The following is an 18530-nucleotide window of genomic DNA, read 5'->3' on the forward strand; positions in this document are numbered from 1 at the left end:
AACATCAAATGAGTCCTGGGGCCTCACTGAAAATCAGTAAGTATTTTATACTTAAGTGCTTGAGATTCTTTTTCTAAATCTCAGTTGGAAATCTGCCAGTCTTGTTCTAAAGCCTAGGAATGATGACACAGGCAGATGGTATCTTCAGATTATAGGATTTACAATGGAAAATACCAAAAGGTACTTAATTCTGTTGTAACAAAGATAATTACAATCAACGTCAATAAAAAGGGTAAGTTTTTCTTATGGGCATGTATTGAAAATATATTTTTCCCCCACTACACGTGTAAATCTGAAAGCGTCTGACATACATTTCCCCTTTTGAAGGAAAATTGTCAGATGATACCCACAGAACCATGGATATCCACGACATTTCTGAAATTTCAAAGCCTTATTCAAAAGCAGTTTTCTTATAATACCAATATAAATTTCAAAAATTAAATTTTGCAAAACCAGCATTAGTTCTGCCAGCAAAGAAAACATCTCATGGCTGACTCCAATGCCCAACTAAGCAATTTTCTGTAAGGCTACGTATCTTAAAACTTGCAATTTTACCTACACAGGTTGAAAACTAATGTTAACATTTATCTTAATATCGCCAATACTCAACAAAAATGTTTTTAATATTGGTATTATCTGCATATTTTCAGAGTATGATAACCTTTGCATGTATTTCAATACATGCTTGAAACCACAATTAATTAGATTGTTCAGAGAAGTATGTACCATAATACTAATTCTACATTTGTATTCACAGACTTTAAACTACTGCTCAAAGTTTAGCTAAGTGACAAATTATATCATTTTGTTACATAGCAGAATAAAAAGCAAGTTCAAAATTAAACAGTAAGCTTTGGCATTGGGCAGCATGGCTAGTAAATAATGTTTGAGTTTACTACTTAGTGGTAGAAAAAGGAAAAGGTAAAAAAAACTCTACATACTGCTTTACAACGTTAAAACAGTCTTTGTACTCATTGCCAGTGACAAAGGTAGAGGTATATTAATATCTGTATGCTATGTATATATACATAAATATTATGCCTATAGCATAGTGTAAGAGTGGTTTGTCTTACACTATCAGAGAAGCTGATACACTTGATTTGGAAGAAATCTTGAAGAGACTCAAGCGTGGCAGTTACACCACTGAGCAGTTTGTTCCACATACCTTGTTTGCGTACATCCTCTACAGCAGCAACCAGTTCCTCCTTCAGATCCTGGCTCTCCTTAGCGATTTGATCTCCTTTTTCTAAAAAGTTCTGAGTAGCCTGCTCTACCGAGGCAGCCAACACATGAGCCTTCTTAGAGCGCCCTTTCTTCTTGCCAGACGGTCCCTTATTGCTTGTGTTAACGAGCGTTGTTACCTTTGGGAAAGAAAAAAGAATTTTCTATAAGTCTGAACAATTTTTCAGCTCTTAAGAGCAAAATAGATAGTCACCTAATTCAATGTTCTCGGTATTTTCTGTTGAAATGATGCAATGGTCACATGCATTGAATATATAAAATCTAAAGGTCAAAGTCCAAAGCATGGCAGCACATGCCCCAAAAAAAAGGTTTTTACTTTTAGCTTGTATTTAGTCTGGTCTAGGCAAATCAGCAGGCAAGCAGGGAAGGGGAGAAAGAAGAGAAACTTTTGTCACTGGTCTTCATTTTAAAAAAATGAATAAGCCATTAAAATGAAAACCCAACACACATACAGGTCAGTAACTACTTGAAAAGCAATCTCCTTTAGAGATAAGTACCACCACTTATGTTCAAGCAGTGACAAAACCATTGTGGCTGTCTTCTAGACATTAAGGAATGAGTAGCTCCTGCTGCAAAGATTATACAGGTTAAAAGTATTCTGTGTAATAGTGCTTCAGTATATTTATAACACATTTGTGTAGGACAACAGTGGACAGTAAAATGGTCATACTTTCTCTCCAGTGTTCAAAAAGAAAGGAAATCTGCTTTCATATTTTTAGAATCTCCTACAAGAATTCCTTATTCAGGAGTCAGGTAAGAAACCCGAACCACATAGCTTAACAATACAGCGCAGCATATACAATACAGCACATACATCACAGCTTTTTGATGGATAGACCAAAAAAATTTAACATCGCTTCAGCTATAGCAGGATGTGTTTCTGTAAAGCCCAAATATCAGATATCATCAGGTGCTAAATACACGAAAAAAAGCAATGGATCCATAATGCTCAGTGATCCAATTCACCCTAGCCAGGATATAACCCAGGGCAGTCTATATAAGTGGCATATCTGTGTGCTAACCTAAAAATTTACTGTAAGAAAAATAATAATTAAAAAAAGTCTTTGCAATAGACAGACAATACAAAGCAAGAAAGATCCTAAAAGGAAGTAAAAAAAAACCTCACTGCCATCCCGTTCCTATTACAAGAAGCATGACAATGTGTTACAGTTGTGACCAAAGAGCCTTTCATCACACTCTTTGTGCTTTTTCAACCACATATGAAAACAGGGAGACTAAGGAACCTTAATAAAAATAAAATAGAAAAGGCTGTCAAGGCTTGAAAACACCATACACACAGATGTACAGGGAAAAAATGCCTGGATACAGCAGGATAATATTCTGCCATCATCTGTTTTATTCCACTACTTATATTTAGAAATATTTCTTTTTTATTATTTTTCCCATGAAATTATCCTTCAATACAATTTCCTGAAGATCCTCTCATGGCTGATCATTGTCTATATAATAATTTTAGAGCTTTATGAAGATACTAGGATAATTCTGTAATATAACTCAGGTTTATCCAAAAGAATGGATTTACCCAGTACATCACGGGGAGTACAAAGACAACCTTTCAGATGCAACAGGCAACAAAACTGACTGAGCACCTACTGAAATTCACAGAAGTGATCTGAAAAGGACGAGAACAACACTGGAACTTGATCTTAATTGTTTGAACTTAATGAACAAACTAGAGGTATACTGCCAGAACAGTGAGATAATAAAGGGAAGAAAAAGATCTGAAGCAAAGAAAAGTTGGTCAATAAATGGTAGATACAGGGGTCAATAGCTTTAAAAAAATAACCAAATTCTTCAAATAGCACAAACACAAAGAAGTTGTAGCTGGCAGAAGAACTGCTAAAATCCTGTGAAGACACAGGGATTATTCAGATTACAGACCTCTTTTGATACCCTAAAAACGTAGTTTTCCACTAAAAATAATAAAACGCAATTTGACAGGATCGTGCTATCTGCAAGTCTGCTCCTTCTATGAATGGTTCAACTACCAAGATACTTTTCATCTAACCTTACCTACACATCTCTTGTAAGACCAACTAGAACTACTGAACTGCTGCAGTCAACAAACAGGAATGGGGAGCATAGCTGTCATAGAATAAGATAAGTTTGTGCATAGAAATAGATACTGTCTCATAAAATAGGAGAGAAACACAGAAAACCAGGGTGAGAACAAGCAAGTAGGTATAAGATTTCTCAGTTAAGTGAAATAAATCCTGAATAAATATTTCACCACCATAATCTCCAAAACATTTTGATGGTACACACAGAGTATGTATTTTAGATATATATACATGTATGCTTTAATAAAATGGTTCAACATGCTGGATTTACTAGTCCAACAATGTTCTCAGTAGAAGCAACAAGCCATTTACACACAGCCCTCAGAGCATAACAACTCTCAACAGGCAATTTCAAATAAAACATACTTACATAGCAAAGTAAACATCCTGATTTAATTCACACGAACTGTGTCGTTTCCTCCTTTAGGAGGCTTTCCTCCTAAAACTCTTAAGTATGGGAGAAGCCCTGCAAAAATCCATCTCTTGAATAGATCAGCACGTAATATGCAAAGCAGAATGAAAAACAGTAATTGGTTGAACATACATCAGTTTTAATTGTGTGTGTTTTGCTTAATGGGAGCTGGCTGGGAATCAGTTACTGTTCCTTTTTCTTTCCAAGAAGGCAGAAGGACAAATGCTGAATTCTGATTTTTGCACGTAATCAGATGAGCTGCAGGTGCCGGTATCCCAGACGAGGGAGACTGGTTTGCTGAATTCCCAAAATTCCTGAATTCCCTTATTCAAAATTGCTGAATTCCCTTATTCAAGACGCTCAAAGGATGGTTGTAAGTGCACATTACAGGTTCAAATAAATCAGGAAGTCAGAAATAAATGTTGATATATTTTGCCTTATATATTGTGAGCTTTTTCTCTCCGCACCTGTAGTAAGCCTAAGGAGTTTTCAGAATAACTCTTAATAGTGTACTTTTTGAACAGGGATGGACAAAAAAAATCCATACCATTAAAAAAAAAATGATAAAGAAACAGTTCTTTAGGGAGAGGAGGAAAGCTGAGAGTGGTCTGTTTTCAGAGAAAACGTGCTCACAGCAGATACTTGTTTCAGATTTGAATAGTTTTCTTAGATATCTAATTACAGACACCTACAGAAATGCAATCAAAACAGCATAAAACAATATGTTTGTAACGTGTCCTGTGGACAGGGAGACGGGCAGGCTGCATTGATTCCAGCCCCAGCACGGTCAGTCGGGTCTCCAACCTTGTGCACAACTCCAGTTTAATTTCACTTCTCTATTCCAGATGCTTCAATCTGCTTGGAAAATTACTCAATAGCACATTCACTTAAATGACCTTAATAGATTAAACTAATTACTTTGCTGAATCAAGGTCCCAAACTAATTTGATCAAAAAAAATACTTCATTTCAGAGACAGTCTCATTTACTGCGCCAGAAGAAAACACCAAAGGTTAGTTTCCTTAAGAAAAGAAAACGCACACTACATCCTGATTTATTTTAACACACACACCTTTCAGCTACTTGTAACAAAAGCATAAAATTGAAATCTCTGCCACGAGTAATAATTTATACATGTAAATACACGTCCTTCAGAAAAGCCTCCACGTTCTGAATTCATCAATCACAGCAGGTGTAGGAGTGAACATGTACAGAATGACGTGGCCCAACATGGTCTGCTCCTAATGTACAGTTTCAAAAAGTAATCAGCATATCAAAACTAGATAATGAGAACTTACGAGCATAGCAAAACATCTAAAATCTGCAATTGCCAGAAACTCCACTCCCAATGCAATTTTTGAGCATATGAGAAAGGCTCAGAGGGCTGAAATGACATATAGAGAAGAAAGCATTGACAAGCAGACACAGAGTGTATATACTCTTTCCAAAATGTAAATATTTTCCAAAGGACGTGATGAAATTTCCTAGTCTTGTGCCATGAAATCTCTACTGTAATTGCTACTGCCATGCCTAGAAAGCTGGGCGCCTCATTCGATGAACGTTTACGGTCATCTTCCTTTTGCATTGATTCAGAGAAAACTGGTGCGGACTTGCAGGACTGCTAGAGATACTCCCCTGCATTTATTCGTAGATGACTTACTCTCTCTATTAGGGGTGAAGACCTGGTGCCAGCAGTGAAGTTGGCTTGCATCAAGTCACAGATGACAGCAGCTTGGGGACCAGTCGATGCACTACAGGGCAGGGCTGCCACTTGCAGGAACCACACAGAAGTTGATGAAGACAAGTGCCTGGTCATGCACCAGTACCGGAGGAACCCCTGGCCGTAAGATTTAGGGACTGACAGGCTGGGGGGCAAATCTGCTTTGAGGGACCTGAGGGACCTTCACAGGCAGCAAGCTGCCATCAGCCTGCCCTGGCAGAAAAGGCAGCCAACAATACCTGCGCTCTTATACCTTAAGATAAACTCTGAATACTATATACTATACGCTTACTAAGTAGAGAAAGGTACTCTTACTCTATACTCTAAACGCCTAAACCTCAGCAGAAGCATAGCCAGACTGAGGGAAGTGATCATCCCCCTCCACCCAGCACTCCTTGAATTGCATCTGGAATATCCAGCCTGGGCCCCTCCAGTACAGGAAGACAGGCAGATGTTGAAACAAGAGCTTCAGGCTGGATATAAGGGGAAAAAAAAATGTACAATGATTTGTACAGATACAATGATTTTCCTTTATATAGTAGATTTTATTCGAGATCCCAGAAAAGATTCTATATACTTTAATAGAATGACCTGATAAAAAGAGCTAAAGGGAGTAAAGTTCAGGAGCCTCCTGATGCAAAGGAGATCTCCCACCTCCCATAAATGTACAGCAACTGATAACTAACTGCAGTACTAACTGCAATGCTGGGGCTCCCTTCTCTCCAAACAAAGCTGGACCATCACGCAGCAACAGCTGGAAGATTCCTAGGACTGAAAGGCAACAAAGCAAGGAGAGGAACCATTCTCCAGCATGGGCTGAGGGCATCTTCTGCTTGGGATAGGGGAATTCTGGATTTCAGCCTTTGCACAGCCAGGTTGGGTTCTGCACAACACACAGCTCTTACAGAAAGAAAACCGCTCATAAAAAACAGAATCTGACAATTTTGCCCACCTGGGATACCTGGTGTCAGCTTATTGGAAATGACATGAAATTAACATTGAACTGCTAAGAAAGCAGCCTCTGCCAAAATCAGCAGTACCACTCAGAGAAGTCAGACATGCTGGGAGAGGAAAATTTCTTCCATCAGTAAAAGAAAAACCCTTGATACATTAGCTGCTTTCCCCTTCGAACAAAGCCATACATCAGTCTATAACTGAAGTTGTAGAATAAAAAGAAAGAAAGAACCTGTTCTTATTAACACCGTGCTTGAGTTTTTGAGAAGTGTCTACCCGGAAGATTTTAACTGTATTCATGGGGAGAAGAAAAAAAGAAAGAAAGAAATTAGACAAGAACATAGCTCACTTTTCTGCCAAGGCTTTAAAGCTAACTGGTTTACTTTAAGTAACTTACCCCACCTATGCATGCACAAAGGAAGGAATGTCTGTATCAGTTGAAGTTACTAATTAATGCAGATCTCACAAAAATTTAGTACAATTATCAAATATATCACTTGATAATTACCATAAGCTCATTCGGCAATCCTATAATGATCTTGGCTTTGTGATCACACTAGGGAACCTTGCTCTCCTGTTTTATTAAAGAAGCTTCACGCAGTTCTAGCACAGATCTCTGTTGGAACAACAGAACTTCACTAATTAATAGCTCAGTCCCACCCCGAATTAAGTCTTCCTTACACAGCCCCATCAGCACAAAAGAAAGGTGAAGACGTCGTTGATAAAAGGAGAAAACTGTATTAGCATGGATTTCCCTGCTGCAGAGGTCGCGGCAGGGATGCCAGCAGTGAAAGGGGCCAGAGCTGGCTCAGACATTCATCAAATTAATCCCAGTCAGCAGCTCCAGCTCATGGAAAGAAGAGCATTCCTGACAGCGTGAATTAAACTGTCCTCCCTGCAGATTTCTGAAATGCACGGGCCGAAAGTTTAACAATTGCGAAGTTTAAGAACTGCAGTTTCCCCCACACCTCTTTCCCCAATATCTGCTTGAATTGGATTGGATTAGTTAGTACAGATTTTCTATAACCACATCACGCAACATACTAATCTGGACACTTTGGAGGAAAATACTGATATGCACCTTTTCACTGTACTACTACTCCTTGGGGATCGTCACTGATCGCCCACCAAGTACTCAGTCCTTGTCATTTCTTAATATTGAAATTATTAATATGTATATAATTATATATAGTATAAGTAGTTATATATAATTATATAAATATATTAATATTGATAGGGGGCTGGTGGGGTTTTCCAGCTGGAGGACAGCATTCATCTGCTTGTGTGTTTTAATACAGACGGTAAATCAAGTATGGCCATACAAACGTACCTTACATAAACAGGTCAGGTCAGGACTAGATGACCTTCGAAGGTCCCTTCCGACTGAATTATTCTAAAACAACTCACATAAATGGTTTGGCTGCAACACATGAAGTCAGCGTAAAAGGGCCTCTCGGAAAGATTACTAATTGTTCGCAAGAAATGCTGCTATTTGCCCCTGCCACCCCTATTTTCAAGTATATATTAACTCGCTCTTCCCAGAGGCATTTCTTTGCATGTGAGCAGCTACAAGTTATTCCTCTCATTCCTCTCTTCTCACACGCTTCCGTATCAGCAATCTGCTGGAAACGCTCAGTGACCTGCAAAAAGACAGCCCTGACATTTTAGCGTAAGGACCCTTTCGCTTCTAGAGATAAGACCCATCCAAGTGGAAGGCTAGCCTTAAATCCTCAGTGGTTATACTAATGGTATCCCCCCTGAGCACCCTTTTTAAAATCCTCCTGTTTCTGAAAGAATTTTGTTCCATCCAGGAGAAAAAATCACCACAGCTGTCTGGAAAACAACAATTTCATTTTTTCCAAACTGTCTTCGGGTTTATGATTTTTTCTCACAATTGGTTTTCTTTGGCAGCAGGATGAAACAGAGACCTTTCAAAATACTTTGTGAGAGAAACAGATCGTGTTATGGGTTAAAGCACTGCCATGACTATGGGAAGATCAAAATCGAGTAGTGAACCAGTCTGAACGCAGAGCTTGTGAGCTTCACTTTGACCATCCAGAACCAGGGAAAAACCACGTGGGACTTTTGTCTTTACATATTCCCAGCTCTGCACACTGCAAACTTTAAGATCTGGCTCTCAGCAGTAGCTCATTAGGTAATCCTAATCCAACCATGAGATTTATTGAGCAAAATGCGGTAAAAATTCTTTCAAATTACAGCGCCATTCACGTGCAAAACAGGGGAGCAGGTAACTTGTTTCTTTTCCTATCTGCGCTTAGTCTCAGGTACTGCCTGAAAAGCTGTGTGGTGTTTTTTTTTTCATTATTACTCTTGGGAACGCACATTATCTGCTGAACATGATTCAGTCTTCAATGTAACTCTTTTTTTTTTTTTTTTAATAATAATCTTCAAAGTTCTTGATCAACTTAAGTAATTTGCCACTGCCCCTAGCCGATAAATCATAACCATTTTTTTCTAACAGCTTACATAATTAACACCTGTAATTATCTCTGCACAATTAGCACCAGCTGTCCACCTAATTCATAAAAATGAAATTCTTTTCTCTGTTAAAAACAGATATTTGAATTTTCATCGACTAACGTGACTACCCACACTAAATGCCAGTGCTTTAATCCAGTCTTTCTGTTCACATTCCAGACCCCTTCAATGTTTGCAACACCTGCTGTATCGAAGAACTAACAAATCAGCAGACAATTCTCTCTAATGTATACATTATTAGCCAGGATGTTAAATTAAAAAAAAAAAAAAACAGTGACACACCTACTTTCTGGATGTCAGTACATAGATAACTCAGGGCACACTGACTGGAGCCAGAATATTTTCAGCCAATCTAGCTCGAGGACAGCTAGCTGCTCTGATTCGCTTTTCCCCTGCCTTATACAAATTCCTGGACAAATTTGCATATTTCTATTCTGTCAACGTGATGTACCTTTAGGATGTAATTTAGAGATAGCAACTCTGTCACTGTTCATTTATATTCTTCTTATCAGTGTTCACACCACGGGAAGAGGCTTATGTCCTAGTCCATGTGAATGAATATTGTATAAGGCACTTTTAAAGTTCTTCAGTAAGTATTTTAAAGTTCTTCTGTAAAGTATTAATTCTCTGCGGAATTCCCTTTTACTTGTTCTGTTAACAAAAAGCAGCAAAACCAACAAAAAACATATCACACATTTTCCTCCTATACATCTTCTGGAACATTATCTTTTATACAGCAGACACAGCAAACCCTCCGTGTATTTCCCCCACACCAGCCAGCCATGTCACCTCTGTTGTGACCCCAGGAAAATCCCTAAAGACACCAAAAATGTAGTTCAATTGCTGTAGCTCATTCCACTTTTGTACAAATCCCACCACCAAAAGTGCCAGTGAGCGCCACTGGTTAATGGGGCCATGCTGTGGTGTGGACACATCAGCTGGGACCTGCTCGGGGACCACGACCAGCCCGTGGAAGAGGCAGGACAAGCGCTGACGCTCATTACAAGGTCCTCTCTGCCTGTGCTGCTGTGATTGCAGAACTTCTCTTAAGAGCTAAACGATTCTCCTCCTCCATAGAGGTTTCTGGTACCTTGTTAGGAACGTCGGCAATTCCAGCTCGTGCCAAGCTGGAAATGCTTAAGGAGGCGTTTAATTGGTCCAATTAAGGAATCTGTAATTACTTCCAGGTTACTATCGCTCCGAGAAAACAGTCTTCAACAAAATTGGTTTGATTCCCAAAAAAATCTGCTCGATGTCTACAATGCACGTAAAATACAGAAGGCAAATTTAAGATGTTCCTTTGCATCTCCTGACTGCCCAAACTCCCTCCCAGAAACAGCCGGCTCCAAGTCAAGCACAACTGCCAAAGGCAGGATGAAATGCACACTCCTGGTATTTTTGACCAAATCTGCCATATCTCACAAAAGTAATCAGATGATGTTAACCTCTTACCGACTCATTGCTGTATTTAAGCTATAACAACGCATTACCTCATCTATCCATCTTATTAAACTTTAAGCATCTCCCTATGATAGAGTCTTCAGTTAACAGTAAACCTGCTCACATGCCCCAAACAGACTTGGTATAAAGCATTCAAGCTATTTAACACTGAAGTACTCAAGTAGTGCTAGTTATACCATGTACTTTTTAGCTTTTTTCAAGCAATTTTGGTCATACCATTTCAAGTTACGTTCATTTTCAATTACATACAAGTAGGGAAGGCTAAAACGGACATTTTTTTGGTCTCTGCTCTCTAGACTGTGTCTTCCTTTTACACTAACCAGTGATAGGGTAAAGAAGCAGCAGCAGTCCCAGTCCCAGCAGCATGCCCCAAAACCTCACCTTAAACTTTCCTCAAACTCCTGTAACATCCCTGAGGCTGGAGTCGCATACATTTACACATCACCTCTCTAGCTTAATGATTTGTGACTTTTTCCTGCCTTAACGCCGCGTTTTAGCAGGAGGACTATCTCACCTGGCTGAGAACTGGTGGTAGAGCACTGCCCTGGGGGTGAGAAATGTGGGTCTGAAGTACCCCAGGCTCAGAAGAGCTGAACCAAGGCTTCTTGCTTCATGGGTCGGTACCTCAGCATCCAGAGTATTTTCTAAGAAAGTGGGCTGCCAAACTAATGTGGTTGGGTTTTTTAAAACCATGAATGAGCCATTTTTCATCCCTGAAGGAGGACTTAGACCAACTTCAAGCAATCTCGCGGTCTGTTAATCACCAGATTAACAGGCATGAGCTCCAGAAAGGGATGGCATTTCAAAAAGCCCCACTTTCTTCAACGTTTCTCCCACTATTTTGTCACTCTCCCCCATAAGCATCTCTCTTCTCCATGTGTTGAACAGGAAGCCTAAGCGTTATCATAGAATTTGGATTTATGAATTACACTCCAGGAGCTTGAAAGGGTGCCCGAAAAAGGATGCCTGAAAGAACTTGGCATCTCCAGACCTTTGAGTCTTCCCAAGCTCCACACCAAGGACGTTTATGGGTTTTATATAGCATAGACTGAATTTGGAGCAACATTTGGAGATATTAACTCCTGCCCATGATCTTATGACCATCTTCACTGTTTATCATTGTCCTTGTGAGACAACGGCGTGCATTCATTTGGGAACTTCGTATGTTGAAACCAGTAAAGGCAAGTTAGTTAGCTCCAAATGATTATAAAATACGCACTAAGCAGCAGTAACCTCAAAGCAGGCAGAAGCATTAACTTTCAGCAGTGCGCAATCATCTTAGCAACAAGCGAGCAATAACTGAGGATGAAATAACTCCTTGCACTCAATAATTTTAATTTAACTTCATTCCAAGTTATTACTAGTCCAAACATCATACTGACATCATTTCTTTTCCTTGATAATTAAAATATTAAATGCCATCAATAAAGTAAGCGCATTTTCCTGTTTATCTCCAATTTCACCAATTTTTATTTTGGGGCAAGACTTTGTTACACTACTTGCGTAAGTACAAGAAAAGTCATTAAGATATGCAAGTTGCTTTAAGGCTATGAAGCCCTCAAGACAAGCTGCTAGCAATCTACGTAAATTATGAGAAATAAAAGATCCAAAATAACACCTCATTAACTCCAGTTCCTTCCAAAGCTGAATACTGAACTAATAATCAAGCTTTCAAACTCGTAACATGCATTATGTGAGAAATGCATAAACGGCTTGCTATTTATTATTAGCACAAGATTAAGCCTTGTGGTACTCAAATTGTACCAAAAGTAAAAGACTGCTGGTATTATGTATTAAGCAAGATAAAATCAACAAAGAAATTTCCACTGACATATTGAAAGTAATCAGTGTTAACCAATCAGAAACGAAGCTACTTTGTCCTAAATATTGGTAAGTGGATCCTCCAAACCTCAAAAGGCAAGACAAACAAAACGCACGCATCTGTTGCTGAATCAGAACCAAATGTTAGCACGTTTTTTTCTGATCTCCAAGCACCGAATCATTTGAGAGCTTTAGAGAAAAAACAGTATTTAAAATCTCAGTGTCAGGCTATCTCCCAGTTAGCTCTTAATCTTTATTCTTCTCAGTTCTTTAGCAGAATAGAGAATGGTTCAGAGCGTGCCTGACTCACTCCAGGAAGATATTGCATCTAACCACATGAGGGCACGCTACACTGCGGGAACAGCAGAACACGTAACTTGTGAAACCCCTGGGTTTAGAGGACTTTGGGGCTGTGTTATAGGGTCTGAATGACACTTATCAGTAAACAGCACATATTTTACAAAGCAAAATCGCTAGCTGATATTTCACATATTTTGTTGACATCTTTTGGGTTAAAAACCTGTTAGAATCTTTAAGACAACATTATCTAAGATTGAGTTCTTTAAAGAACTCAACTGTAAAGCAGACAAAGTATTAAGGGGAAAAAAATAGCATAAGAGATGGTAATTTCTTTACTAAGCTTCTCCAGCTTTCACTAAGTAATTCTGGGCTTATTTTATTGAAGAAAAAGAAAAAAGTTCCTTAACAGACATTGTATCTAAAATACAGGATTTAATATTATGTTTTTGTTTGTCTTCCAATGAGTAAGGCATTTTATTAGAAAAAATAACGTAAGAGGATTCAAATAATCTTAAACTGAATATCAAACCAAGACACCAGGCAACTATAAACTATATAAAAAAATATATTTCAGCATAAAACTATGTTGAAATTTCTCCCAGGAAGGGCGAAACAGAAAAGGTGACACTCCTGAAGGAGGCAGAGGTGAAGGATGCTGGACCACCATGGGTAGTGGTGACTTCAAAAGCCTCTCTCCAGTAGCTACTGAGGGAGCCTCGAAGACTACCTCCCCTAGGATGAGCATACTGTTTGTGAACTCTCCTAAACAGCATTCAAAGCAGTCTTGTACATCACTAAAAACCTAAGGAAAATGATTCCCAGGAGTTTCAGTTTCAGTTAGTGGAAAGTAATGGAAGTGAAATACTTCAGACATATGCAGTGAGTTAGTACTCTAGTTTCTCTGTAACATGCAATATAATTTCATTTAACAAAAATCTTTCCCATAAAGAACAGCAAAAAACAGAAGAAACAGATCTCCCCCTCTATTTATGCAACAGATAAAGTCAAAATCTCCCCAAAATGGATATTATTCCATTTACTGGGAGTTCTACTTCCAACACTATGAAGAATAATGAAATTAACTTATTCTTTGAGTCAAAAATTGTTTGTTGTTGTTTGCTTGCTTTTTGTTTTGCTTTTAAATAACAACTGGGGAAATTGAAGAAAACAATTTAAAATGACTACCAGGAAAATGAATAAAAATCTTTTTTCCAAGAAGACTGTGCAAATTTCTTTAAGGTAAAATCTGGACAGGTAAAAGCAATTGTTATTACCATGTTATTTCAATCCTTATCCAAAACAACTTTACTAAAATGAAATCGTAACTCTACAAAACGATATAATCATCTGCAGCAGACCATACTAGACTATTACACTTTTTTGTTTTCTTCTCCTAAAATGTTTTTTGTTTTTCTTTTTTGCATTTGATCAAACAGTAAGTGGGCACTCAAATATCCAGTCTGGGGAAAGAATGACTTGAATTACTGAATTTGAACAGAATACAATTTCTGATGATGAGTTTTCAGATGCTGGTACATTTCATGTTCAGCTACCCATTTCAACGCGAAGACAACCTCCAGAATAGGTGGAAGTATCCAGGCAGAAGGAAATAACTGTTTCAGTCTTTCCATTTTAATTTGCCAATTGTTTCATTTCTGAAATAACTTTAAATGCAATCTTTATAGAATCACCCACCAGCATCGATAGCCACACCTCCACCATTCAATTGCAGTCATGCTTACATTATGAACGGCGAAGAAAACACCTGCGGAGATTGTAAATATATAGCACTGATAAATTCTCAGTCAAAAAGATAGCAGAGAATATTCTCTGAATGTTATTTTCTTGGGCTGCTTATTCTACACATTGTACACACCGGATAAAGTCTCCTTCACCAGCTTGGGGGCTGGAACTAGATGATCTTTAAGGTCCCTTCCAACCTAAGCCATTCTATGATTCTATGAACTTAAAATTCCAAAATTTGGATAAATATATCATCATATTTCAGTTGGAAGGGACCTCCGGAGGTCTCTCATCCAGCCCCTCATCAAAGCAAAGACAGCTTCGATGGAAGGTAAGGTTGCAACAGGCCTTGTCCAGTTGAGCCTTGAGTATATCCAAGCATGGAGATTGCACCACCTCTCCGCGCAAGCCTTTGTAACATTTGACCACCTTCACGGTGCAAAATTCTTTCCTCCCATCAACTGAGCCTCCCTCTCTGCAACTTGTGCCCATTGCCTCTTGTCCTCTCATTGTGTGTCTCCTAGAAGAACATGGCTCACGGCTCCACCTGCTCTGCATTCTCCCATCGGGTAGCTGTAGAGAGCACTAAGTTCTCCCTTCTCTTCTCCAGGCTGAACAAAGTCAGGGCTCTCAGCGTCTCCTCGTGTTGGACTCCTTTGCACTTGTCCCACATTCAGTTTGTTGCCCACCAGAACCCTCACTTTTTTTTTTACAGAGCAGTGCTTCGGCAGCCCCTCCCCAGCCTGTATCATGACGTTAGGCTATTACAGCCTTCTGTAGATGTATTCCAAATACAGTCAAGAGCCCTTCCCTTGACAAAACACTCAATTTCTCTCTTTTGTGTGCTTTTTACATAACAATACAGGAAAGAAACCTATCTTACAAAATGGAAGGTAATTGTGTAATTGCAAACAAATTGTCTGAGAAACTCAAAGGAGCTTGCTGGAAGCTTTTGTTATTTCTTTTTAAACCAATTCCACTTTCCAGTTAATACAATCCAAATAAAATGAGATTCAATGCTGTCTTTTCATGCTACTATATACATCTATGTATGTATCTGTACATGCTGTATCTGCTATTACAGAACAGCAACCTCATCCATTTGGGCTGTGGGCTGGTATTACTGCTTCGGAGAGCGTATTCCATGTGTTAAAAGGGTACTGTTCTGTGTTGGCATACAAACATATTAAACATATTTAATTTTATTTTATGATTTTATTCTTTGCGACCTGCCACGGCAGCTGAGCTTGCTAATTCAAATAGCCTATTTAGAGACAGGCTTCTAGACAAGGCAGGAGAACCTCGCCAGAAACCGCTGTTGGTCAAACTAGAAGTAAGTCCTGTCTAACATCTCCTGCTTGGCTTTCTCCCAGGATTTGCTAGGAACAGAAACCATTTCTTCATTCGTTCTGCTGATGCTGATTTTTTATCAGAAGAACATAGAGCAGTAACATCATCCCACACAGATCTAACAGCTATTCTGTCCCACACATTCCACAGACAGATCAAGTTGAGTAGAAATCAACATTTTTTTTTCTTTGTTTGTTTCAACAAAAGCATGAGTAATCCATCTAATTATCCCGCTGCATATGGTACCTAAACCTGTCTAATCACCACAGCACTAGGCATTTGTCTGCCTACCTGACAGCTGAATTCGGTTTCTGTTTTTCCCCCCACGGGTAAAGAGATGAGATTGTTTTCCCCTCCTGCTGCACATGGAATAGTCCTTCCTAATCCACTCTCTCTTACCATTACCACTGGCACCATCGATTTTCTGAACAGTAGCGCAGTAACAATAACTTTGGCTTAAACTTAACCATATGGAGAAAAAAAGCACAAAATTACAAATTCAAGGGAAAATAATCCTAACTGGCAGTAACAGCCAATAAAAGTCTTAGCGATGTAAAAGAAAAGTATCTGATATATATATCCCCAGCAGTAAGTGGCAATTGGCAGAAGAGAACAGCGGGTGCCAAAGAGAAGGTGTCGAAACACTGAAAGTGACATTAAGTTGGTTTTCAACTCATACCAGCACAGGCAGTGATGGCGCACAAAATAAGCTTCTTATTAAAGACCAAATATATTATTTAACATTAAAGTATGTGGACTTCAGGCTGTATTTTTAACAATAAGCTATTCAACAAAGTTGTCATCCTTAACAATATATAATTCTGTATTACATTTTTACACCAATTACCTCAGTACGATATTACTGCTAAAAATAAAAAGTAGAGTTTCTCCAGTCACCCTCCTAACAAGCACTTCTTAACCGTGTTTTCTATAATTATGAAAAGAAAAGCCTTGCCAAAATGCCAACATTCTGTAACATAACTGGTCCATAGCATAACTTTCTTCTGCAGCTAAGTATTGCTCAAGAAAAGAATCACACTTCTTCCCAAATACTAGTAGATGTTAAAAGCCACCCAACTTAGTGTTTGAGGATGCAGTTTAGTTTCTACACCTTCAGAGCAGTGCATATGAGTCAGTCTAAATTTGCAAATGTCTAACAAGAAAAAAGCAAGGATTGACTTGCAAAGTATCAAAAATGTGTAAATAAATACATCTGAATGGACAATATGGAAGATTTCAGCCAGTTAAGGAGGAATGTGTAACAGCTTATAAAAAAATTATCTGGAGCCTAAAAGACTCTAGAGACTGATAACAAATGCTAAGATTAGTACGCATTAATGGAAATGACTGTGTAAGCAACAGAGTAGAAGTAGAGCAAAGAATTAAAAGAACCAGGAGAAACTAAAGACTAAACAAAAATTCTTCCACTCTTCCACTTGAAAGCTTGTACATTAGGCTAAGTACTTCTCCGGCTGTTTTTCCACAAGTGTATTTGTACCTGGCTTGGGTATTGTTGGGCACTTTTATCTTAGATACAATGAAACAATATAATAAATCTCTTTTTCATTAATCATATTATTTGATTAGTTACATTTAAATAAATACATCTCCTGTACTGTGTCTAAATAATTCCTCATTTTTGCCATAACTATATGAATACCTACATCATGGAAGAAATAAAACTGATTTGCCCTTCTTTCTTTTTATGAAGGAGCTAACAAAAGGAGATTTTGCTATTGAATCACTATACAACATAATCCCGTATCACTGAACATCAGTTTCACTAAGATATATGTATCGACACAAATTGAATACATTTTTACTTAATTAATTAGGGAATTAGCCACAAGGATAAGAGAATGATGGGCTTTGCCTGTGACTGAAACCAAAAATGTTTCTTTATTGCTAAAGGATGTAGTCTGGGCGGTGTTACAAGAGGCTCTCGAAAAAGAAGGAATAAAAGAGCTATAAAAGCCTAGCTTAGACCAAATCTGTTTATTTTGGATTGGTAGAAAACTTGACCTGAGGCCAGATCTGTACTGGAAAGATTTGCTACCAGAACTGTTGCTGACTGCTGAAGCTCCTCTCGCACAAGCGGTGCTGTTCTGTGCTCTGCAGCCGCAGCAGGGATGGTTTAGGCAGGCTCACAGCCGCTGATGCTGCTACACCAGCAGACCATACCTACACTGGGTTTTCACTTGGCTCGCTGAAACAAATGGCCTTATTCAGAAATCGGTTGAGTTAAACTAGTACAAACCCACCATGGCCAATTACGGCAAATTTAAAAGTCAAGCACATTTCGTTTTAGAGTTCTGGCTGACTACGAATGGCTTAACATACAGAATATATGAATGTTAATGAACGTGTGAATAATGTTACTCAGCAGAAATAAGAGCCATTATGCGAAGATGGATTCTATTACTTTAATGTTTAGATACTACTTAGGCTTTAGTTATCAAAAAAGATGATCGTGCACTTTTTCTATTCAATATGTAAATCTTTGACTTTTTGAAGGCAATTTTCATTGGTCAGCTTGAACTTTAAAATACAATAATGGTAGGAGAAGCGAATGAACTTTCTTATATATAGTACAGGTCAACACATTGACTATTTTTATCAATTATAATGCTACATTTAGAAGTTCCAGCAGCATTCGACTGCAAGCTGGTTTGTACTTTCAGTTTTTTACTTTGTCTTCCTATTTTTGGCCTTAAGTTTTCTAATGATAAACTATGCAACCCTTTTCCCATACAAATGATTTTCATGATAGAGCACTAACCAGAAGGTATTTCCTGAGGTCTAGCATTAAGGATGGAAGACTAAATGTCACACTTTCAAATTCAATTTATTTGGTACCATTTATTACTTGAAATATCTACCATTAAAATGCTTAAAAAAAAAAAAAAAAAGCCTGAAAGCCTTTATTATGTGATCTAGTTTTCCAAGAA

General features: G+C 38.4%; 1 protein-coding gene across 12 annotated transcripts in view; it reads right to left on the bottom strand.

The window, feature by feature from the left end:
* The window catches only part of CTNNA2 (catenin alpha 2), a 475915-nt gene that overhangs the window by 377208 nt on the left and 80177 nt on the right, over nt 1–18530 (bottom strand). For all 12 annotated transcript variants that reach the window (XM_080590833.1, XM_080590842.1, XM_080590843.1 and 9 more), the window contains one exon: nt 1166–1361. In XM_080590833.1, coding sequence (XP_080446959.1) covers nt 1166–1361 — 196 coding nt within the window. The remainder of the gene's footprint in view (nt 1–1165; nt 1362–18530) is intronic.

Source organism: Anser brachyrhynchus (genome assembly GCF_964034855.1).
Source record: "Anser brachyrhynchus genome assembly, chromosome: 4".
Classification (NCBI taxonomy): Eukaryota; Metazoa; Chordata; class Aves; order Anseriformes; family Anatidae; genus Anser; species Anser brachyrhynchus.